General features: G+C 39.1%; 3 protein-coding genes and 1 non-coding gene across 15 annotated transcripts in view; 1 reads left to right on the top strand and 3 right to left on the bottom strand.

Annotated features, from left to right (window-relative positions):
- The window catches only part of specc1 (sperm antigen with calponin homology and coiled-coil domains 1), a 66,718-nt gene extending 62,938 nt beyond the window's left edge, over nt 1-3,780 (bottom strand). For 2 of the 4 annotated variants that reach the window (XM_067494809.1, XM_067494810.1), the window contains exons 1-2: nt 3,658-3,779; nt 3,359-3,526 (exon numbers count right to left, since the gene is read on the bottom strand). The gene's annotated coding sequence lies outside the window, so the exon portion shown is untranslated. Of the gene's footprint in view, nt 1-1,658; nt 1,712-3,358; nt 3,527-3,657 lie in introns of all 4 variants that reach the window. The other 2 variants (XM_067494813.1, XM_067494814.1) reach the window with 2 other exon arrangements.
- A 225-nt stretch (nt 3,781-4,005) lies between these two features.
- On the top strand, nt 4,006-6,474 carry timm22 (translocase of inner mitochondrial membrane 22 homolog (yeast)). Its single transcript, XM_067494823.1, has 4 exons — nt 4,006-4,288; nt 4,755-4,951; nt 5,784-5,856; nt 5,937-6,474. Exons 1-4 carry the CDS (start codon nt 4,030-4,032, stop codon nt 6,011-6,013), a joined length of 606 nt encoding a protein of 201 aa, XP_067350924.1. The 5' UTR covers nt 4,006-4,029; the 3' UTR covers nt 6,014-6,474.
- A 1,897-nt stretch (nt 6,475-8,371) lies between these two features.
- abr (ABR activator of RhoGEF and GTPase) overlaps nt 8,372-24,237 on the bottom strand; it is a 104,516-nt gene continuing 88,650 nt past the window's right edge. For 4 of the 9 annotated variants that reach the window (XM_067494799.1, XM_067494801.1, XM_067494802.1 and 1 more), the window contains 8 exons: nt 12,819-12,878; nt 12,514-12,623; nt 12,197-12,336; nt 11,601-11,735; nt 11,336-11,441; nt 10,904-11,057; nt 10,186-10,230; nt 8,372-9,885 (listed from right to left, as the gene is read on the bottom strand). In XM_067494799.1, the coding sequence (XP_067350900.1) occupies nt 9,796-9,885; nt 10,186-10,230; nt 10,904-11,057; nt 11,336-11,441; nt 11,601-11,735; nt 12,197-12,336; nt 12,514-12,623; nt 12,819-12,878 (840 nt within the window). In that variant the 3' untranslated portion in view covers nt 8,372-9,795. Of the gene's footprint in view, nt 9,886-10,185; nt 10,231-10,903; nt 11,058-11,335; nt 11,442-11,600; nt 11,736-12,196; nt 12,337-12,513; nt 12,624-12,818; nt 12,879-20,293; nt 20,816-24,237 lie in introns of those variants that run through there. The other 5 variants (XM_067494800.1, XM_067494807.1, XM_067494808.1 and 2 more) reach the window with 2 other exon arrangements.
- On the bottom strand, nt 15,097-15,169 carry trnav-aac (transfer RNA valine (anticodon AAC)). Its single transcript has one exon. It is a non-coding gene; the product is annotated as a tRNA-Val (tRNA).

Raw genomic sequence — 24,237 nt, 5'->3', positions numbered from 1 at the left:
ACACAGTGATTTTCCACAATGGAACATCATAATAGTATCACTACTGAGGAGAATTACTGCAGTAGACAGACTTGTGGAATGAGTTATTTGTTAAACACTGTGGGTGTGTTCAATGTGACCTGTGTGAAGAGACTAAAAGATATCACAATGGGTCAGATATCTTTCAGCTCCCAAGCAAACACTGTAATGACACGCCCGACACATATGTACAGTGAACGTCACACTTCAAAGAAGTTGCTTGTCCTGTTTTTTACCTGGATGGGACTAGCTAATAATTTCACATCATTTATTGTTCTGAAAATGCATGTCGCATTTTTACAAGATACTGTTCTTGCTCTCAGGCTATGGAGGAGGCAAAATGTCTGACATTAATTTGCAAAAAACATATCTATGTTTAACTACGCGGCTCAGATGGCCCATTTACAGAAACAGCAACATTCCTTGGAGCCAGTGAGTTAGACCGTGATGCTTGTCAAGTATGCAGCCCGTTTCCTGGAAATTCCTGAACTAGAAAAAGATGCTTGGAGCTACCTTAATTCACAGCCTACTGTGTTTGTACACAGAAAATGCCATTCTGCCAGTGTAGTGCATTTCTCTCTAATTGCCTTTTTGGGAGATTATGAAAAAAGAGGGAAGGCAGACACTGGCAATGCTATGAAAACTAGGAGACATCTGTGTCTGTGCAAGGCAAAAGTACATGTAAAATTAGCTGCAACCTACTGGTAGCAAACGGAGCAGTCTGTCAAAAATAGGGGTGGTTCTATTTAGTTAACTAACTGAATGCCAAACAAGTTCTCATTCCTGCTCTAATCATCTCCTCTTATCTTAAGCCTCCTCCATCACAGCAAGGGCCATGCAACTCAAATTATAAGCAGTCCAGTCATACAATGAGACTTTTTTTTCTAATGTGTAGGAAAAGTATGACTGGGACAAAAGTGTTCTGGTAAACATATGTGCACGAAGTGCCTTGGCTTAGATGTCACGTCACTCTACTATTCCTACTGAAGTCCCACTAAACATTTCTGCTGCTCAGGGTTCATAAACCACACAGTGAAATTTTGTCTCTAGTACCAGATCTACAATCACTCTAACTCAGGAAATCCTCTATACTCTTGAGTTTGTTTAGAGATAAGCTCACTTCGACATCAAACATGTATTTTACAAATGAGGTTGTCTGCTTTGTGAAGAGATCTAAGTGATGGGCATGGGAGAGGTATGTTAGATTAAGGACTGTCAGAAAGGTGATAATTCTACTATAACCTCAAAAATAAACATAAAGAGGACCACCTCTGTACAACTGAAAATGGGTACTCCCCACATACCCTCTGGCTATAAGTAGCAAACAAATGACAAGAACTGCCTGGATAAAGAGTTAAATAAAGATTAAAAGCGGCTCTATAAAAAAAAATGAGGGCGATTAGGTGCCCCAAGCCCTTCAAGGACATACAGAAGAATAGTTTGAGGCAAGATAAACTGGTGCTTCTCCTACTGACAAACGCAAGAGGCCTGGTAATGCTACCAATTGTGTCAGGTGTTTAAACGCGCTTCCATCAGACATCAAACAGTAAAAAAGTCTGGAGCCTCTCACACACTTTATCAATAGTAAATGTCACACTTGATGTGGTTGAGACAAGACTGTCTTCACTCTCTAGCACTACCTGTCCCAAAAGCAGCCCAGATGCCACAGATGGATTTCCAACCATTTCCCCTTCTTAGATGGTGAACCATGAAGGAAGAAAAGAAAGAAAAAAAAAACAAAGGTTACAATTACCCACAAACAAAATCCACAATGACTGCATCATAAATGACTGGTGCACCGCTCACATTTGAACTCCCTTTCCCCTTGGCATAATGAAAAGGAACGGAAGAAAGTGAAAGCTGTCATTTGTTGCCCATTTGGTTTCTTCCAAAGGACCAATGTATGTACCACTGCAAGTCTGGTCACTTGTATAAACACTAAAGTACAATGTTAGCTCTGTAAATAGGATATGTCACAACTTCATTTTTCCTTTTATCATTACTGGACAAGAATATGTGACCTAGATAGTAAATGTTTATTATTTTAGCATAACTATTTTTGGCAATAATTACATGTTTCTTAAACAACACGAACGTTACATGGCAAGAATTTACACACGGTAGCTTAGTCTGATAATCTGCCATACTGAAGCATTTACATACATATTAAAACAACAAAAATAAACTTTCACAAATAACTACACTATACACAACAAAGCATTGGTTGACTGCTTTATATGGCACTAAACTAACAAGGAACAAATGTCTGGCTGATCATGTAAAGAAAAAGCTCTTCTTGCTTACTGAAGTGGTTCCAAACAAAACAACATTGGCATCAATATGTGAAATCTTAAAAAAAGACAAAAAATGCAGGAAACCTAAGCTGTACTGTATTTGGCATATTCGTCTATAACTTGATCATTCCCAGGTGTCTGTCAAGAAGGAAAGAAATAGAATTGTATACAAAAAGTAGGGGTAAAAACTAACAAGCAAGTAAGATTTTTTCAAAACAGTGTTGAATAAAAACATATCTAAAAATAGCTATATATCAAACCAATGTTTTCCTTTCTCTTCATTTATATCTATTGGTGCTGGAAGGGGCTTTAAAGGCAATCTTTGACCTTAGCAGACTAATCCTAGGCTCAATCTAGAATGAGTTTAAACTGCAGCATTTTTACGCTGGCCAGTGCCTCCACACAAAAGATAATTCATAGCAGTTAGGTAAACCATTAAAACACCTGAAATACTTTGCAATCATATAATACTATTACTGCATAAAATTTTCACCCACAACCGTTTTAGAATAAGAATTTTTGCTAATTATAGGGGTGTGTATAAAGCAGGTGGGGAGGACTGATCGAGAAAGAACCCTGTTGAACTCACGACTCCGCATGGTGCAACGTTAGCAAGTAAACTGAGAAATAAATGAGGGACATCTGAAGCCATGTAAAACGGAAAATAGCATCGCGTACAAGTCCGTGATATTCGACTTCCTATTGCCACTACATTACCGCCTGACACTGACAACAGCAACATATCATTTGGCTAATTTTATGACGTTTACATATAAGGAAAGACACATCTGCTTCAGATGTTAGTGATCCAACTAAAGGAGCAGATGTTTATTCCCTAAGCGTCGCTTTCACAACCAGGCAACACATCCCGAGTGACTCTCTGTGAAACCTTCTTTAATTTCCACCCACCGAAACGCGTTGAAGTTAAAGTTGCCCCATTTTAACCCAACAAAATGGTCAAAAAACAAGATAAAATTCACAAATGATGTTAGTAAACGGACAAAAAAAAAGAAGAGCAACGTTATTAGCTACTAGCTTCATCTCACCTGTCCTGTACTGCGGCGGTGCTGGTGTTGTTTGACCAGGATGGTGCTCCGCCACACGCACGCGACTCGGTAAAGTGTCACCACTGGCCTGCGGTGGAGCCGGTAGGTGGAGCGCGTGAAGTGAGTTTGGCGCAGTGAGCGGAGAGAGTTCTGGGTAATGTAGTGTTTCTATTGAAAAAAAACGTTGAAGAAATATAACAACATAAACAGTGTCCACCCTATGAAGTAACCTTTACATTCATTTGTTTCTAGTGTTATATTTAATACATAAAATGAAAATTATAATTCATATTACTTACTCGAGTAAGTGGAGGACTCCTGTCCTTATTACTTTAAAAAACAAATATCCAAAACAGTAGAACAGCATACAAACTACAGCCCTAAAAATCACAGAGAGATTCAGACAAAACATTGATTGACCGCCAAGAAATATGGTAGCTGGTCGACTTTGTGTCGAAAGTACTCACAGGAATTAAAGAACGTGCGATTGTATGATGAGCCATGTTTCATTTTAAAAATAACATATTGTTGAATATTTACACCCTGCAGTTGTTACCTAATAAAACCCTGTAACAAATCTATTTTATTTGTGTTCACGGTTTCCCGCTGTGACGAATCTGCGGACGCTATTTTGACTGTGTTATTTACCTAAAGCAAAGTCATTGAGAAATATGGCGGCCACCACGGGTGCTCCGAGTGCTGCTACCCCGGACCCACAAGGTCCAGCTTCGGTTGGCACGGGTATGGACAATCCAACGATTCAGTACAGTATGATTCTGGACCATCTCATCGGGGACAAGAGGTCTGTGAAGGACTTGAATCCGGCTGTTATGGGAGGATTGCCAGTGCCTCCTAAAAGCGAGGAGCAGAAGATGATCGAGAGGGGAATGGAGAGCTGCGCTTTCAAGTCTACTTTGGCTTGCGTCGGAGGTTAGCAATGATTCTATCGTTATATCACAGCTGCCCAGTATTTGTTTATGTCTGCCGACCCAGCTTCAGGTGAGAAACAAACATTTTTTTTTTGCTGTACAGTTATCTGTATGTCATTCGGGCATTGCAATATCATCATGTGGTTGGATACTGGTTCTATCACGTGAACCTGAAATGGCAAGTTTATAGAGAAAACTTATCTGCAATTATATGTTACAACATTGTATATGTTTCAGTCACCTCTAACAAATACAGTCCTAAGTTTTAATTTTCTATAATTTGCTGCTTAGATTTTCATGTATGATAATAGATTGTATTACGGTCTTGAACCTTTAGTCTGAGAAATTAAGTGATTTAAAATAGCCATCACTTTCAGACCTGCCTTAAGAGGAGCATTATCTCCAAATATTCTTTTAATTTTATGATTTCTTGTTAACACTCATGTTGGTGTTTTTGCTTTCCACAGGGTTCGTCCTGGGAGGTGCATTTGGTGTTTTCACGGCTGGAATTGATACCAATGTTGGCTTTGACCCCAAAGACCCTCTCAGAACTCCCACAGCACGAGAAGTCCTCAAAGACATGGGCCAGAGGGGGATGTCCTATGCCAAGAACTTTGCTATAGTGGGCGCCATGTTCTCCTGTACAGAATGCATTATAGAATCAGTAGGTCGCACCAATTGTAATTTTTTCACTGTGATGGTCTTATGTTGGAGTGACAGACAATAATAACTATACAGGATACAGCATCCTTGGGTGGGAAGATGCTACACATTCCTCAACTATAGATGGAAGAAAAAAAACACGCATTTATCATTTAACTGTTCTATATGGACCAAGATGTTCAACAGGAGCTTAAATAATTGGGAGGGTGAAATAATGTAACATTTTCTGTAACAAGACAAGAGTGTGACAAAGTAACTAGCAAGTTTAATGTACACGCTTAAGTATCTTAAGTATAATTTCAGAAACAGTCCTATAAGTTTGGTCACATTAGCTGTAAATGCAGTTGTTGTTTTTTTAAGTAAAACAGGATTCCTAAAACAAAAAGCATCCAAAAATAAAAAACATAGCAGAACCCTTTAATACCAGAGTGTAAACATAGGAAATATAGAAGTTAATGCACTATTTGGCATGGTAGCACATATGGACCACCAGCCTTTGTAGTAATAATAATAATAATAATAATAATAATAATGAAACGGTGACTACTTTAGAGAATATAAATTCCCATGTTACTTTAATGCTGTTCTCTAGATCCAATGTTAAATGTCTAAGATTGTTGGTGAATCTCAGTAGTTCTGTTCTGCTCTGATAGCACCCTCTAGTGTAAAACTAATTTAGATTTTTGCCAGGTGATCCTCACTTAAAGCAAAACTAGCTTTCAAAATAATATTCCAAAAGATTACAGATGAAATAGAGCATTATGATGAAGTATTCCTGACTTCTTTGATCTTTATTTATCTTCTGGTGCTTCCTATCTGCTTTTCATTTGCAGCACAGAGGCATATCTGATTGGAAGAACGCTGTGTACAGTGGTTGTGTAACTGGAGGAGCCATTGGATTTCGTGGTACGTAGCATAATACATTTACTTAGATGTTTTAAATTAAAAACACTTCACTTCTAATTAATTATTTTTCTGTTTTGTAGCTGGTCTGAAGGCAGGTGTCCTGGGATGTGGAGGTTTTGCTGCATTCTCAGCTGCCATCGAATATTATTTGCGATGAACTACTAACGAGTGGCTCTGTGGACAAGAACTTAATAATTGCACATGAGAGCCAGTAAAGACTCGCACTGTGAGAAATCCAACCGGCACATGGAGAACTGCTGCAACCCACAACTGGTGTACTTGGTGGAAGTGAAAGTTTCCTGTTCAGTCAGGTTAAGTGATGGCCACAGTCGGCTAAAAAAAAGGCTTGTCTTTTTCTTCCCATTCCTTCTTATTTTCTGTTGTGAACAGTTTGAGTAAAGCAAACTAGCTTCATATAGAGACCCAAGACACTGCTCAGCTCCATCTGCTTCTGTGTCAGAGGTATAATGAAACAGAAACACAAATAACCTTCAGTCAGGGTCACGACCATCTTAAATCCCACTCAGAAAAATGCTGTTCTTGTTGTAGAATATTATTATGACATGTCAATAACTAATAACTATATTGGGATTATTTATAATAAAACTGTTTTGTTAACTTGGGAATTCAAGACTTTTTTCCTAATCTTGATGGACACAAAATTGTTTTTGTTTTCATTTTATGGGGTTGGTTATAGTTTGTAATATCTGTAAATACAGTAGATATTTTTCTTTTGTGATGAGCTTTGCCACACATTTCATATAAAAATCGTTAGGCTTTACACCATGGGAGGAAACCATTTTGGAAGCAATATCACTGAATTTTTCATACAATCATAGACTGATTTGCTTTATATACCAATTTAATAAATACTAATAACATTCATAAAGTTAATTTTAGCTAATCATCACTTTGTCACTACTGGTACATTTAGTCTTAGTAAAGTCATTATTTAGAGAGACACAAAAGTGACCACCCCTCTTCAGTTTTCCCTGAACCCCGGATGTTGAAACTTTGTCTTACGTCTTGTCACTTGCGTATCCTGCCTTCACAGATCCACCTGCAAAAAACAACAAAACTGTCCAGGACATTTTGATACAACATCATGTTAGACATCTGTTTTGTCAGAGGTCCAGTCCACTAAGACATTTCATGTGTCTTTTTTTGAAACAAAATTTTTAAGAGACAATGACACTGTCAGCATCGTCACGATACTAAAACAGTCCCACGTAAAGTACAATGTGATGACTGAACACATCACATTAGGAAGAAAAAGGAAGATGAACAGATGTGTTTTGCATTAATTTTATATGTTCAACTCATAATAAAAAAGCACTGGGATATAAACCAGCCCCAGTAACAATAAGTCAAGTTTCAACTATCAAAGCAAACAAAAAGCCTGATACACTTGTATGTACTGACATCTGGATGCTTGGACAGAGAGTTCCATTGTTCCCATGGTCACTAGTAAACCTTTTTTAGCATTGAATAAAATTTGGACAAGTCACAGGCTTTTTGTCTAGAAATTTTATACCAAATTTGGATTATGTGATGACCTCAAACCAAAATAACAGATACACTCTTCTCTGCATATTTAATACTTTCTTTCCTTCAAAAAAATTTTTTACATGTAATAATTATCAAATAACTTTTGTCACCAAATGACAGTGTGTGAACTGTTAGTGTTCACCTCAAGAAGTCGTGATTTGTTTGTTTTTGACTTGTGAGTCACAACATTTTTAGTATAAGTGGGACTCAGGGGTTTTGTGTGATGAAGCTCAAAGTAAAGTTATGTGTGATTATTATGTGCTGAATGCAGTGACAGGAAAGAGTAAAATAAGGACTACAATCATGTGAGTGCCTTCTCCCCTTGAGCACTAATGGGAGTCTTTGATTATTTTTTACAAAAATGTGCACCGAGCTGCTTTCTATAAACAGGCCCTGTTGACGATTGACCAAAAATATGGCAAAGGTTTGGGGACCTTAAGGGTTAGGTAGTCCCTCAGCATGAGCCTCTGAACTGATCATGTGTGAAATGGTAGTTGGAAATCCTGAGAGGATATAGACATTTCAGCAATAAAACATGTGAGTTTAACTTTTTATTGGAGGTCACTTTTAAAAATATGTAAAATGTGACCACCAGGTGGCGGAATATGCAAAGAAACTGATAATCTAAAAGACTGATCTGGTTAAACCATCATTGATATGATGATGACTGATTATTATTATAATATATATTGAGGGAAAATTGAATACAAGCAGTTCACATTTTGACATATCCTGTAAGTTCCCTACAGTTTATAATGATATTCAGGAAATGCCTATTTCAATACAGTGCAGCTTTACTGGGTTGGGAGGTTATTATTTTCACATGCTTAATTTATATGACATCACCTTACATTATGTTGACAAGAAAATGTCACAATGTAGTGTTTTTCTTATTTTGCTATTGATTGTTATCAACAAGACTATATAATTGACATTGTGCAAAAATAAATCTCTGACAGACAGAAAGTAAGACTATTTTGGTAACTTTTATTTTACTAAAAAATGGGAAAAAGTTCACATTGACATGTAGCCTCAGTATTACAGTATATTGAAATTCTTCTCAAAGGAATTAAAATACAACACTTTTTATTTTCTTTTAATCTTATATTAAAAATATCAAATAGTACTCATCTAGCAGTGCAGTATTTGAAGATATGTCACAGGCTTGATAGCAGAAAGGGTGGGAGTTTGCCAGTAAAAGGGAGGGACCTTTTTTGCAGAGACCTTTTTGTTACCAAGCCTGGTTTGATTGACAAGCTGAACATGCAATGAGGGCAACTACACAAATCATTCTATAGATTATACCAGTGCAGTAAGACACTTGGAACAAGCTTGCAATGCAACACCAAGAAAAAGAACTAAATGTTCCATTCATTGTGTTTTTTTTTTTAACCTCACAACAACCCTCATGTCACAGAGTGGCCTTTCTCCTCTACAAAATGACTGGAAATGAATTGGCAGATTATCTGCAGAATTTCAGTACAGCTTACCGACCGTGATCATGGTGAATGAGAAACTCTGACTAAAATAACGTCACTACCTGAATAAACCTCAAAAACAGACTCCTTAGAACATTTCTCTAGTTGCACAGACCTGTACAGGCACACATATTATATATATTTAAAATAAATAGGGCTAATTTGGCCAAGACTCACCTGGGAGGGCTGTTCCATCTAGTTTGTTTGTACAGAGAGACATAATGCCAGTCATTTCTTAGGATGGCTTCCCAGCCAGTACTACACCTCACCAGTTCTCATAGTCCCTTAAAGACACACACACTCATGTACATCCACATCCACTCACACCCCTGGCCTCCACCTTGTGCACAAAGCAAAGAAAGACAGAAAAAGGGAACATAAACGGCTGCTGAAAGTAATTATATAAGCATGTAAATGCCATTTTTCTGGAATGCCCCTGATCAGGGAAAAAAACAAACCGCTGCAGGTTGACTCAACCTGTTTATGAGATCAACAAAGCAGTTTCTTGAAAGGGCTTGTGTTCCATCAAGTCAGGCTGTAGTCCATGGCCCCCTCCAACCTCCCACTGTAGTCCTAGAATGCCTGGTTGTCTCGTTGGTGGGAGATGGCGGTGGGAGCTTTGCTCTTGTCACATTACAAACAGGACATGACACATGACTACTAGACGACTAGAAAAACTCCTTCACCACCTCCTTGTGTGTTCGGCTCCATCTCTTTTTGAGACAGGAGAGCAGAGGTGATTGATTTAAGGGTTTAAACGGGAGACATGTGGAGTTGGGTGGGGGGCTGTACAGTTGAGACGAGCTGCCTGTTAGGAGAAGAGGCGAGGCATTAGGATCGAGTGGCGGGGAACAAAGTTTGTTACGGAGTCTCTTTTGTCTCCAGGTGCCAACCTGAGGGAGATTGGTGGGCGTTAAACGTCAGTGGAAAAGTAGAGTGTGTTGCGCTTCAGTTCGGCGAAGGATATTGGAGGATGCTGCAGGTAGTAGAGCAGCACCTGCACCTAAGAGAAGAGAAAACGAGTTAATCCATATCATCATCATATCTGGGTACCCTTAAAGTATCTCCTCTATTTCCCTCAGCCTTCATTTGTTAATATTTTGGCACTGTTAGCAGCTTTTAGTATCTTTGGATGTTCGTCACTGGAATACTTCGATACTGAAAAAATAAAAAAAATTAAAAAAAATTAAAAATGTCTTTTATCCATGATTTGTCAGCCGAAAGTGTCTCTCTGTACAGATTTGAAAGATGTCTGGCTCATCAAAAGAGCACAATTTCTAATACAAATTGGGTTTTAAAGTACCTTTATGTACATTGCCTCCGCGAGTTGTCTGGCTGGACTGCTGCACTAGGAAACCAGGAAAATCAGTTTCTAGTGAGTATCTAAATTTACAATATGCTTTATATTACTGAGACTGCAGGAATGAGTGCAAATCCATCACTCTGAGATTATATTCAGCATATGGTAGCGGAAGCATCATTCTTTAGTGTTTGACATTTTGTATACTAGTGCAATAAACATTTACAATTTAAATAAGCCCCAATACAAACACGCAGTTTCACGGTAGTGAAAAGAGAGGGCCTCCTGCATGTGTATTCTGCCCCATTTATGATGATTTACTCTGGATTTTGCTCATTCTGCCAAGAAAAGACATTTGTGCACAGGAAATTCATCTCTCAGCAGAGATGAATGGATCGCCTGCAGCCTAAATACAGCTGGGGGAATGGACTCCAGTGACATGGGTCACTTGGCAACGTGGGAGTAAAATTCATACAAAAAACATGTGTTGACTGAGTAAATATGCATTTACACACCAGTTTACTATCTACTACATACATTATACTAAGAGAAGGATGTCTGGTTAGTTTAAATTTCTCACAAAGATTGAAATAAAAAGCTGACAGTAACATGAGTAAGGTCATACTGTGTCTCATATTTTTAAATGAGCAAATTTATATTCAACAGTCATGTAAAAAAAAAAAAAAAGCCAAAAAAACAACCAAAATTTGTCTGTAGGTACCTGTGCCATGACGTCATGCGACCAGATGTCAGAGGCGGAAGTAATGTGCTGTCCCTTTGTGCTCTCTGATTCTGAGGGCCTGAGCAGAGTGGGGCCAAACACGGTACCCAGATTATGGAGGGACATCTTATTAATAGGCTCCTTCTCAGCTACCCTGCATGAACAAAGACAAACAAGCCCATCGGTCAGAAAAGACGAGGTTAACACTTAGGAAACACAGTCAGACGTACAGAAACTACACAGCGTATTTTAATGGTGTATACAAATAGGTAAACAGTGTGTGGGTAACATACATGTATTGAATAGGTTAAGCACAACTGCCAAATGTCACAAACCAAACACAAACCAAAAGGTTTGTACACATTTTAACTGATAGGTGCCTTAACAGTGATCAGCGGGTTTTTCTGTGTATGAGGGAAGGTTTCTGTGTACCGTTTGAGGTGGTCCAGCAGAGTGAGGAATGTCATGAGGTTGGGGTCAGGCAGGGAGCGCAGGAGGTGCATCATGCAGTTCTCCTTGGCTGCAGGGTCTGAGAGTGCTGAGAGGGAGATGAAAAAGATGTCAGACCAAATTATGGTAAAACATCTTCCTAACTTTTGCCCCTGTCTCTTCAAGCTGGGTATTTTTAAATTCCCATTTACACCAATGAGAAGGGCGCCTGATAACAAACGCACACTCCCTGGATGAGAGGTCATACCTATGCCTTCCATAAAGGCGGGGTAGAGACGGTCAGTGAGCAGAGGCTCCGGCAGCTCCCTGAAGTACAGTTTCAATGTCCCTGCAATGGCGTTTATGTCCATGTCACTAAGCATCACCAGGATATCTTTGGTATCTGTGGGTCAGGTAAGAAAAAACATTGTTTAAAGACAGAAGGCACAACGGTATTACAGGCATGCAATAACACAGCTGCTCTCTGTGCTCTCTCTCTCTCTCTCTCTCTCCAGGAAGGATGTGATCTCTCGATAAGCCCACACCGAGACAGAGACAGATGCAGGCCTGCTTGATAATTACAGACATAAATGAAAGATGATACGGGGCTCTGCTCAGTCGCATCTTGGTCACGCTGAAAAACTCTTATGTAACTCATGTACTTAGCAGCTGCAGCTCCTCGTCCCCCCTGAATAAACCTACTGTTCTTTATAGAGCAAAATGTTACAGCAAAGGACTCAATTCTAACACTCCACCACGTACATAAAACTAATGTGGTTTCTTACAACAGTGCGGCAATAAAGTTTCTCTTCTTGAAGATGGTCAAAACGTTTTTTTTAGAGAAGGCATCAAATAGGGTCTTACTGGTGTCAAATGCTGCTTTGAGGGCCTGGATGTCAGTGGCCACCCCTGAGATCCTGTAGATTCCCACTTCGTCAATCCCCCTCTTCTCCACTTCCTCAATGCACTGACGAACTATGTAAGGCACCTTGGAGCGTTCACGCCTGTGGAAACAAACAGCAGAGATGCTACTGTTACTTTTCTGATAATGTGAGTGGAATTAAGTGTGTTGACCTTAAAGCACTTCTGGTTCTTTCTACTGACACCAACCTTAGAGGATAAATTCTCTTAAAACTCTTAACACGCTGAAGGTTTAATCTTAGTAACACAAACATACTTACTTTGTCACCACACTAATTTTGACTCCAAAAACCCCACTCTGTTTTTTGGACGGCGTTCTCTTCAAGCTAAGGTCCCGACTTGTGAACTTCATGGAGAACTCCACTTTGATCTGATGGAGAACATATTACACAGATAATGTAAACTGCACTGCTCTAAAAAGCTAAAAGTAAGTGTTCCTTCATTTGCTTTTGCACAAATTTAAGTCTCAACATTTTTCACTTTGATATGCCTGCAAACTGATATTTCTTTATATAGTATTTGCATTTATCTCATAATCTAAGCTATAGTCCTCATTAAGTCTTACCCCGTTCATCTCTATGACATCCATATGCCAGTTCTTTGACTGCACTGTCTGAGGATCCAGCTGAAAAACACAATGGAGACAAAGACATTTGGTGATAAGATGTTTTGCAACATCGTTTATATTTTATATATATATATATATATATATATATATATATATATATATATATATATATATATATATATATATATATATATATATATATATATATATATATATATATATATATATATATATATATATATATATATATATATATATATATATATATATATACACACTCTGCTCCTCACCACTCGCAATCCCTAATACCAGATCACCATTCCCATGATGTCTTGTGATACATGATAGATTGCAGCTTATTGTTGTTTTAAGTCTTCCAGGTGTCTGTGCCCACTGTAAGGCCTCAACAGCTAATGCCTTTTTTATAGGCTGTTTGAGAGTCTGCACTACACAATTCTGCATGGTGATTTAGAGGAAAAATAAGGAGTGATGGGGGAGCACAAGGGCAGCACACTTCTTTTGTTGTTAGCATTAGGCTGCAACCATTAAAAGTTCTCAATGAGCGTATTTCATTACCTCGTAAAAAGGCCATTTGGCATAGGTTTCATGCATTTCTATTATCGTTAAGGCCTGTTTTTCCCAGCAGGGTTTGAGTCTGAGATGAGACAGGTAATCACTGCAATAAGGTCTTTACACAGCTACTGCGGAGAAGAGAAATGGCACAAAATCCGGACTGACGCCTCCCGACTCAAAAAGGGTTGTAAAAGCAAAAAGGATCCTTTACAGGCAGCCCTTACGCTCTCTGACCTGTCTCGAAACTGTATCCTCATCTGGGCTTCTTTTTATTAAGAAATACTTAGACAGGACCCCTCCCCCCCCAAAACAACAACATTACTGGAAAATTTGTTGATTGAAAAGCTTTGCTAAGGAGGCCTACATGAAACAAACTCAGACTGAATTATTTAAATACTAAATATTACACTAACAATAATGAGCTAATTTGGTGGAGAAGAGTAGGGCAGCAGGTAATGGAACAGGGACTGGAGAGATACCTGTGGGTTTCAGAGTGCTGTTTAAATGTAACAAGATCTGAAGGTGGACATGGTAATAAATAGGACCAGGAAATTACTGTGGTTCGTGAAGCAAAAACAGACTTACTTATAGCTGATTTACTGTACGTTAAGGACAAAGGGTCCTTTTCATCTCACTTCAGAAGGATAAAAAGTGAAATGACTGAATGGGAATGCTTGAAGCAGATTTCAAGCACACAAGCGTTTTCTGAATTTCTAAGAAAAGATAAAAGTCAGAAACTGTCTTGTTTTTTTCTAAAGATATCCTCAGGCTAATATTGTTCTGATTAGGACTGGACTGTGGTGTCAACGCTCTCTTTGTAGGACGATGAAAACTACAGTATTAAGGATGTTGGATTGAGGAGAGGTCAATGGACAGTAGACCGGATTGAAGCCCAGAAACAGACTTGATTTTGATTTATAGACATTCCAGATGTGGTAAATCCAGTTTTTAATATAGAAAATGTGAAATACATGTGTGTTTTTAAAGGACAGAGTAATTCAACCAGCATATTTCTGTGTTATACAGGAACTCCACAGCTTTTTTGGCTCAAGTGATTATGATGCAGTTCATTTCTTCAACCCTGTGAATGCTGTACTAAAAGCTGACCCTTGTAATCTCTCTCTCTCTCAGACACACACAAACCTCATTCCTCCAGGCATGTGGCTGCCACTTGTAGACCCAACAGAAAACTAGAGATTGACTTCAATTACTTCTCCTGCCTCTGGTTAAACCCTGTCAGTCAGGCAGAACACAGGCAGAAATACCACAACCAAGAGTCTTAACTTAAAAAGAAGAAGCAGATAGTCGTGAGCCAGGAGGCACATCCCGCCTGTACTATACCCTGACTGATCTACAGGAAGAGAACAAAGCAGATAAGAGAAGTCATGCTGTTTTGCTACAACATGGTGTCTCTTCCGCACAAACAATGCAAGAGAACAAGCAGCTTTATTAAAAGTAGAGATGTGAACATTTCCAAAGCTCTGTAGCCCCCTGCGCTTTGGAATAAATGTAAGGGCATCCTCATAAAATAGATTTTAAAAAATCAGGACATTGATGAATTGTTTATTCTACTAAGACTAATAAGAGTAATATATGGGCCATTATAAACTGGTAACTTTAACTTTAGTTCCATTATTTAATCTGTCTTACAGGTTTAATATTTATTAAATTAATTAAAAAAAATAATAATTAAAAAAAAAACTGTTCCTGCCCGGTTTCGAACCGAGGACCTTTCGCGTGTTAGGCGAACGTGATAACCACTACACTACAGGAACTGGTTGGGATATCCACCCCCCACTCTGCAAACATAATCCTACTTCTCTCATATTAGCAGCAACTAACATGAGAGCCATGTAGCTATTCTGAGACTGACAGCAGTAACACATTGAAAGACCAGTCCCGTCAGGACAAAGGGGACAGTTTCGGCACAGCAGCAGGACTAGAATACATTTAGGGTCTTGATTTGTCAGATAAAGAGCACTGGCTGTAATGTGGCCATGGAAAAGGACCTATAAGAACATAGGGTGCATGGATCACTCTGTCCATGAACCATCCATTACATTTTTTACTAACAAGTAAGTAAATGCACAGATGTAATATGTAAAATATGTTTTTATTCCCGTAGGATGGTTTACTTTCAGTGTGTAAAATAACTAGAGAAAACTTAATATGTTATCAATGATTTAATGGCTACAACATGGATATAAAGTCTGATTTTGTAGATCTAGGAGAAAACCTTAGAAGTGCAAAAACAGCATGACACATTTTCCCAAACAGTCACTGAAATGATGTGTAAAGCCTTTAATAATAATATCCTCAACACATTTAATTTGCTCATTGTTGCTGTGCTGTTGACTTAGTGCCTTCTGCTGATTAAATATTCATTCAGCTGCAGAAACCTCTTTATTGGTGCTTTAATTAGAATGTAGTTCACTGCACAGCTTTTTGGTTTTAGGTGGATTACAGAAACTGTTTGTGCAAAGACTGAACCTTTCTAGCTCATCACACTGCAGTAACATTATAGTTACGTACACTAATAGTGCAAGCGTGTAGCTATTTTTAAACTGATGAACCACATAAGCATAATGTTTATGTGTGCATCAGTGAGAGCATCTTTACTCAACAGCTGCTGATGTCATCATGGCCATGTGAGGTCTTTGACTCAGTTGCCATGTTGCCTCTTTACCTAGCTTGAGCCAATCGCCAGAGCTTTTCAGTAAGCACAGGGTTGTGATTTGCAGAGTGCTCTTGCATCTCTGCAGGCAGTGTGTGATTCTCTTTTAGGACCTGAAAACAGCAATACTAAACTTATGCAACATGACTGTGCCTGGAGCATTGATGACCAAGAGCACTAAAAAGCAGAGAAAGAGTGAAATGTCCCTTTAATGTTTAGATTTTAAGTTAAAGACATGAACTTCCTTTATTTAATTGTGCTTTTATAGTCATTGTCATAGGATTCCCCAGATGATATTTAATTTATTGCACAAAGATCAGGAAAGGAATGTGGCCAAAAGTGGTTAACACTTTTCTGCATACGTAAATTCACAGCTTCCCTGAAAGTTGTCAACTCTCTTAACATACTTGCTGTGATTATATAAAACCCACCTGGTAAATCCAAAGATTCAAACACCATTTTGTTGTTACACTAGACTTCTGATTTCATTTAGTGCTGCAGTGACAAAGTCACATATTTTATCAGGAGACTGTAATCCAACTCACATTTCTAACCCATGTTGAAATCTCATGTTTGTCTTGGACAGATCTGCTGTGATGTATTTTCACTCATCAGCCTTATGAGAGAATTGCATAGTTGTTGGCAAACTCATTACATCATCATTCAGGTCATTTGTGAGTTTCACCACTAACAGCATGTACCATTTGTAAGGCATTAGATCATCTGTATGCACTCAGTGGAGACGACAAAGTAACTGGCACTGCAAAAGAATATAAAAGTACGATGTTATGGTTTGAAAGCAGGTGCCAGCAGAATGATCTACTGTAAGCAGTCTTACAATTGCCAGGTTTTTAAGAGAGAAGATTTTGATCAGTAAGTTAGAGAGCTTCCACAAGTTAAAGAAAAACTTGTTCCAGGGTTGGTCAGTTAAGCTTTAGAGAAAAACTACTTCCATTAGTTTCGGTGCTGACGAGTGTTTTCCTTGACAACTTTCTTGCCATTACTCGAACTTAGACCACTATTTAAACTAGTGATGGACATATACAAGGACCTCATCTTCTAACTCTTATTACCAGCCGGATGTACATCCAGAAGTAAAGCGACGTTCTCATCTAAGGGTGTTCGGGGGGGGGGGAGGGTAATGCTAGGTAGCAACCTGAAAATGTTTTACTGACCTGCTGCTCCCCTCCTGGAGCTCATTAACCAATAGCAGACCTTGTGCACGGGGCATGAATTGGGGCCAATAAAGGAATATGCCCTCCAGTGGGGAAGGACTGAGATTTATGTGGCCTACATAAAAGGCCATTAGGGGAGTGGTTGGCATTTTAAACATGCAAGCCTAATATCTCATCAACACTAATCAACTACTAGAATAGAGGAGCATAATTTCGTGTGGAATAAAATGGAGCGGGGGCGAGAGGTGGGATGAATGAGGCAGAGAGTGGGTGATAATAACTGGATCTGATTCTCTACCATAGTTAAGCTGTCACGACAGCTCCATTGTTCTCCCTGCTGGCCAAAATGTCCACCAAGAAAATAAAACCAAACCAGCCCGGGAAACAGCCAAAATAAACCCAGATATGATAATCATGATAAAAACAGACACAGGCACACACAAACAAAAACCCAGCTACACGACAGTTACAGATTAATCATCACTTGTTCTTCATGCAGGGACACATTTGATACCTAATGTGTGGCGCTAAGCCAATTACTGTTCCCAGCCAGCCTGCTATCTTATCACACCATGTCTTAATTAGGTGCCGCTTTATGTTGAGGGAGTGAGGACATGTCCCTGGTGTGATCCCATACCCTCACACATCCTTTCAAACCCACATTTCACTAAACACCCTGTACCAAACAGAAAACGTGCTAAAGTCTGCTTTTCCTGCCCCCTCGTATCGTTCTTTCAAAACCGTGCTTGTCATTTCTCATAATTGCTATCTTGCCTGTTTTAAAATATTTTTAAGCCAAAGAGACAAATGTTAATCATCCATATAAAGAGCACACTAAAGCCTGCATCAAGAATTCTCCATTTGAACACTGAAAAATAATAAAATTGTAAAGAAACATAATTCTGTAAAATTTTTTTATATAAATGTGAGTGTAATATAGTGAAATGAAACAATGCATCAACCCTGTCTTCAGATAAAACAGAACTTTTCAGACTTCAAATGTTGATGATTTCAGCCCCCATGACATGTTATGTTACATTTTCAGATGATGATAATGTAACTTTATCAACTTTCTACCATCAAACAACACACACACCACCAGCTGAGGCAGACTCGTAACAACGACAGAATGAAAGAAACAGCTGTAGATGAGCTGATGGAATCAAAAGCCAACATAGCAGAGGAAAAAAACAATAACATGAGTTTACCCTTGAATCGTGTTATTCAAAGCCTCATTCAAAGGAATGAAAGAATCAAGGGGTCTACTGTGCAACGTGAAAACTAGAAGATAGGATCTCAAGCAACTAACTGCAATGCTGACAAAAAGAAAGCAATGAAAGACAGGTAGAAACATCATCATCTCCTTTAAGACATGTGGGGACCTGTGTACAAGGAGGAGAGGAAGGAATCAATACAGGACCTCTGGGCTGTCGCAGTAAAACATGGGCTTGTATGTAATTCCTGTTTTAGATCACTTGGTAAAACCAATGGTCATCCTTCCTCAGGCCTTTGTTGAATAATGGAAAGCACTGAAACAAAGGTCAAGCCAACTCTCAACTTGGATTCTATCTGTCAAGGCGGTTTATTATGCACACAAATTATAGCTGAAAATGCTTGTGTTGCAGCCGTGATGAAGATGAGGAAAACTGCTGAATAAACATGGCCAAATATACTGTAAAATTAAAAAGAGAAAAAAAATGAGAAAGTACCTAGTTCTCACCTTTTGTCACATCTTTAGTTGTGTGTGCAGAGCTAAAACCAGAACAGGCTCACAGTCTGCCTCTTTTTGTTAAACAGAAAAAGCATCTGAAGAAAAATAAAGAGCTTGTTTCCTGTTTAAACTCACAACTAAAAATAGAACCTGCATTTAAACTGTGCTATATAAAACACCACAAAGTAATGTATGTGCACTGCATATTTATCATTTGATAATAAATGACAAAAACAACACTTTTTGAATGAACTCCAATCCTACAGCAGCTCAAACAACAATCACTACATTCACATTTCAAGAAGACTATGAAAGACAAACATGTTTCTAATGCTCATTTCATTACATTGTTTTAACCAACCACCTAATGCCTTGAAATGAGGTAGTGAAAGAACAGGATCACGTTAAAAGTTTCACACAGACACAAAGAAATCGCAGTAGCGTGAGTATTACATCACTTTTAGCAAAATTGCTGCTAATTGGCTACATGCAGAACAGCAATAAATATCAAACTTTTATTAAGACTTAATCCTTTTTATGCATATGGCATACAGGAAACTGTGCAAATGTGCCACACATTTCAAGAACTATTTGGGATAATGTGACAGTTAATTAGTGGAAGAAAACATATGTGGAGTTGAAATGCCAAAGGGGCATAAGATCAATCCAGTCAGATGATGACAGTACCTACAAACAGCAGCAGAGGGAGCTAATCTGATTCAGAAACATCTCTGCTTGCCAATGCATAATAGTGTTTGAAAATCTTGGTAGCTTTAAATGCAGAATAACAAAGGCTGGTGGATGTAGATGGTGACAGGAATATGGAAGTGTAGAGGAAGAAGCTGTTATTACATGTTTCTAAAATGATGTTTTTTTTTCACCTCTTGATAAACTACTTACCAAAAGATTAATTAAACTTGTGATAAAAGCACATAGACACTTAATTTGATGAATATAAACCTCTTCTAAAAAGGTAAAATAATAAGCTTAGTGACAAATATTTACAGTATCGATTACAATAAGTAGAATTAAAATGGAGGAATTAAATACTAGATTCCATTGTACAATTATATTATTTACCAAGGTTTTGCGACCTTTTCATTTAGCACATTACTGCCTCTGCTGCAGTCAACCGAGCTATTTGATAAGAACAATAGTCAACTCTGTGCCGAAAGAAAAGCCCACAGGGACAGAGTGCACGCACATGGAGAGGGATACATAAAAGCAACACAGAGCAAACAGATGGAAGTGACACAGTGATAGATGGGGATGAACAAATGCAAGTGAAAGAAGATAAAAGAGAGGAAACACAGCTTGTGCATGGATGGCATGTGTGCACCTTTTGTCTTAGCAGCTTGCTTCGGACACGGCCCCATAGCTTGGCCCCGGTGTTTGTGTGCCTCTTGAGCACAGGGGTCTGCGGCTGGCTGGACAGGTTGTGCTGGTTCTGCTCCACGCAACAGTGCTGTTCCAGGCGCTCACACACTGAGTTCAAGTTTACATCAGACACCAAGATCTCCGTCATCCCAAAAGCCTCCGATTCCCCTCTTCCACCAAAACACAGGTGGAGGAAGTATGCTGCTTAAGGGGAGCCGGGGGAGGGAGAATGGATCCCCACTAACCTCTTATAGATCACAGAGAACTCAATGAGAATAAAGGGAAAAAAAAAAGGTCTACCACAGCTGATTTTCACTTCAAAAAAGGAAAGAGTGATGAAAACGAAGGAGAAGAAGATTCTGCCATAATCTCCACGATAAGCCTGACAATAATTCCACGTTGGTTCTTCTCTCTGTGAGCTCATTCCACAGTCAGCTGCCAAAATCTCTTTGCTGTGCAGTCTGACTTCCACAACATAGATACAGAGTGCCAGAGCAAGCCAGGGAGAGAGAGAGGGAGGGAGAGAGGGGGAGAGAGAGTGGAAGAGCGGGGGAGTGAATGAGCTCCCGTTGCCCTTCTTCTCCAGATGTTGCTGGACACACCTCCAAAAAGAGGAGGGAGGGGAGGTTAGGAGGGGGCAATAAAAAGTCAATGGATATGAGAAGCAGAGAGGAGAAGGGGGAAGAAGGGAGGTAAGGATGGACTGCTAAATGCTGTACTGTGTTTTCTTCATCGCTTTGACCTGTTTTCAACCTTTCCCAGAGCTGGTCAGCACACACAGGAAGTGAGTAGAGAGAAGAAAGAGATGAATAGAAATAAACAGCGAAGGTATGAAATTCAAAAGTCAGTAGGTAATGAATGATAAATGTGATCAGTAGACAAACTTGCTTGTGTATAAAATGTTAAAACACACACAAAACGAAATTATCTAAGTAAAAAGCTTCTACATTCTCATACATATCAGCTCAAAATTGGACCCACACATTTCTTCCTCTCTGTCTATGTGCCAGTTACCAAGATATTCTCTGCTGATCTTCTCCTGATCACAGTCATACAGATCTCCACCATTTCTACCCCAGTCAACTACAATTCTTAACCATTTTTTGTCACTCAGCCTGTCTGTTGACATTGAAACGTCATTCAAAGACATCAAAATGCATGCGTGCTTGTGCGTCCTTTGAGACATGCAGAGAGAATCACCATCTTTATTCAACAGGAAAGGCAGAGCTGGATGCTCTTAAGAGGACAATTCCAGTGTACAAAGAATCGATAGTAGCGAGGGCACCTCTTTATGCCTGTCAAACTCCATCTACAACCTCTGTGTCCCATAGGATTTGAATTAAAGGAGAAACATATTCTGCTTGCAAAGGTTACAGACACAAGGCTACATTTTTAAAAACATCCAGAGCAGTTAGACCGTCTGCTGGGCTGAATGGTCATTGAGATTCACAGCTTTTGTCTACTGGCAGTAGACTGATGCCTGATGACAGTATAGTGATTAATAAAAAGGTTCAGATAAGAGAGTTACCCAATTTTATTGTTCTACTGAAATTCCTGGAAACAGCTGTGTTTACTAGGAAGCAAGTGATACACACGTATAAATATGTATTCTAAAATGAACACTTCTTTAGCAAATTCTCCCACTCAATTTAAAAAAGAATCAAACCAAATCACAGAGGTTTCATTTTCATAAGCTCCTCTAATCATACAACTGAACAAACATCATGCTACATGAGGCATCTCAGATACAGTAGCAGTAGACAGGACAATACCATGATGTAAAAACATCTGGGTTAGTGTCGGTACATCTGTGGTAAAGATGAAACAGACAGGAAGGGTGAACAGGTCAGCCTGTATGTCTGACATTATGACCAACCACATAATTTGAGAGAGGGGTGTCACTGGTATGGAAGAGACCTCAGTCAACCTTCACCACAGAGTATTTTTAACTCCTGGGGTTTTTAACTAGGAGGCATACACACTCAATGCGTCATATCTAGGAAAGAATGTCTGGGAAAACCATGTTTTGGAAATAAGGGAAGAAAAAAACCCCATAGGGAGACTAGAGATATTTTTGGGTGCGATGAGATGGAAAGTGAACACAGAAATGGTGTATTTTAATTCTCTACAGTATATGTTGACTGTTCCGCAGTATTTGGTTGTATGGTGGGGTTTTTTGTTGTAAAAGTACAGCTGCTAGTACAGCATCCAAAGAACCAAAGTATCAACACTGCTTTATTAGTTTTGGGAGTTTTTTTCCAAGCCTTGAATAAGTGGTCTCAATAAGAGGCGTGGGCTCGACGTTTTACAATCACTAACTTATTGTGGCTCAAGTCTGCAGGATTCAGGTCGATAATGCAGTGCATGCATTCACCATGGCATCATTTCAATAGGCTTATGTGATGTCACAACATTTGTTTCCGTCGAAAGTTGCATTATTTTTTTTTTAACCTAGATCTTCTGTTGATAATGGCAGAGTCAGACAACTGGGTACAGTTTCCTTCAACACATCCCAAAGATTGTTGATGGTGTTAAGGCCTTGAATTTGTGGTGGCCAGCCCATGTGTGAAAATGATCTAATTTCCCTGAAACACTCTCTTACAATTTGAGCCTGATGAATGCTGGCACTGTCAGCTTCAATATGCCTGTGCCAGGTGGAAAGAAGAAAATCCATTGATGGAAAAACATGGTCATTCAGTATATTCAGATAGTCAGCAACTCATTGCAACAGTTAGTGTTGAAGAACTTGCTGCCAAATGACACATATTATTCACAGCAGTAATTATCCAATGGAGGTCTCTTACTCGTCCGCTTTGTTAAATCCAAGTGGTGACTTTTGTATTGGCCATGCATGAAACATTATCTTGTCCACTGTGACTTCTCTACAGCCAAGTTGCAAAATCTTACTTGATAAATGATGCTATTACTTCTCAGTCGTGTGCAGACCTGATTTTAAATGGGTCCACACACTAAATGTATAACACGCTACACTCTTCCATTAGAACACATACTGTACATTTGTATAGCCAGTTCTTGACTCTAGGCTTTTTACATGCACTATTCATGGCTTCAAAAACATGCCTACACACAGGCAGAATACTGTGGGTACACACAACTGTACAAACGTAAATATAGTCCTTTCAGCTCTGCACAAAGACCGCCGCAGTTCCCCCAAACCCAAATTTACTCCATATGTGACATTTAAATGTAAAATAGTAGCATGATCTCAATGTGCCAGGATAATATTTGTCTGAATCTTGTTGAAAGCAAGCTGATTTGGCTCCAACTTTGATGGTTGGATGGGCTTTGCTATGCATATGAGGATCACAATAATGACCCCTATTTTACTAAAAGGCAGTCACATACTCTTGATAAAAATGTACTGTAGAGACAAATCAACTGTATGATAGTATGAACTGTGTGGCCTTTTGAGCTTTGGGAAACAGGGGAGTGATAAAAAGGACAGCTAGCTAGAAAATGGGGAATTAAATATGGAATTTCTGGATTTTGCTATGAACTCATTGCGGTGACTTCAGAGATTACCTGACAGTGTGGCTGCTGGCCTGTATTGTTTTTTTTTTCTATTTAAAGTTCAGCTGCTTTAGAGGCCAGTGGAATATTCTACCTAACACTAACGTAAGTTAAAGGGTAGCCTTTATATGAAAATGCAGCAGATTTTAATTTGTGCTGCATATAAAACATGAAAAGGTGACAGACAGATGGTTAAGCCCTTAATGTCTATGCTCTGACAATCAGGACCAATCCCGGCTCTTCATTATTCATGGGCTGGGTGATACAGCCCCTTGTAAAAACCACTCCATATGACCAGACAGGAGGGGGGAAGGGAGCGTTGAACAAGGTCCTGTGTCCACTCCAAACTCCATCTGGGACTGCGGCTGCTTCCCT

The sequence above is a fragment of the Channa argus genome, chromosome 24, assembly GCF_033026475.1.
Source record: "Channa argus isolate prfri chromosome 24, Channa argus male v1.0, whole genome shotgun sequence".
Lineage (NCBI taxonomy): Eukaryota > Metazoa > Chordata > Actinopteri > Anabantiformes > Channidae > Channa > Channa argus.
Note: the sequence above shows the minus strand (reverse complement) of the source record. Positions and strands in the feature narration are given on the sequence as shown.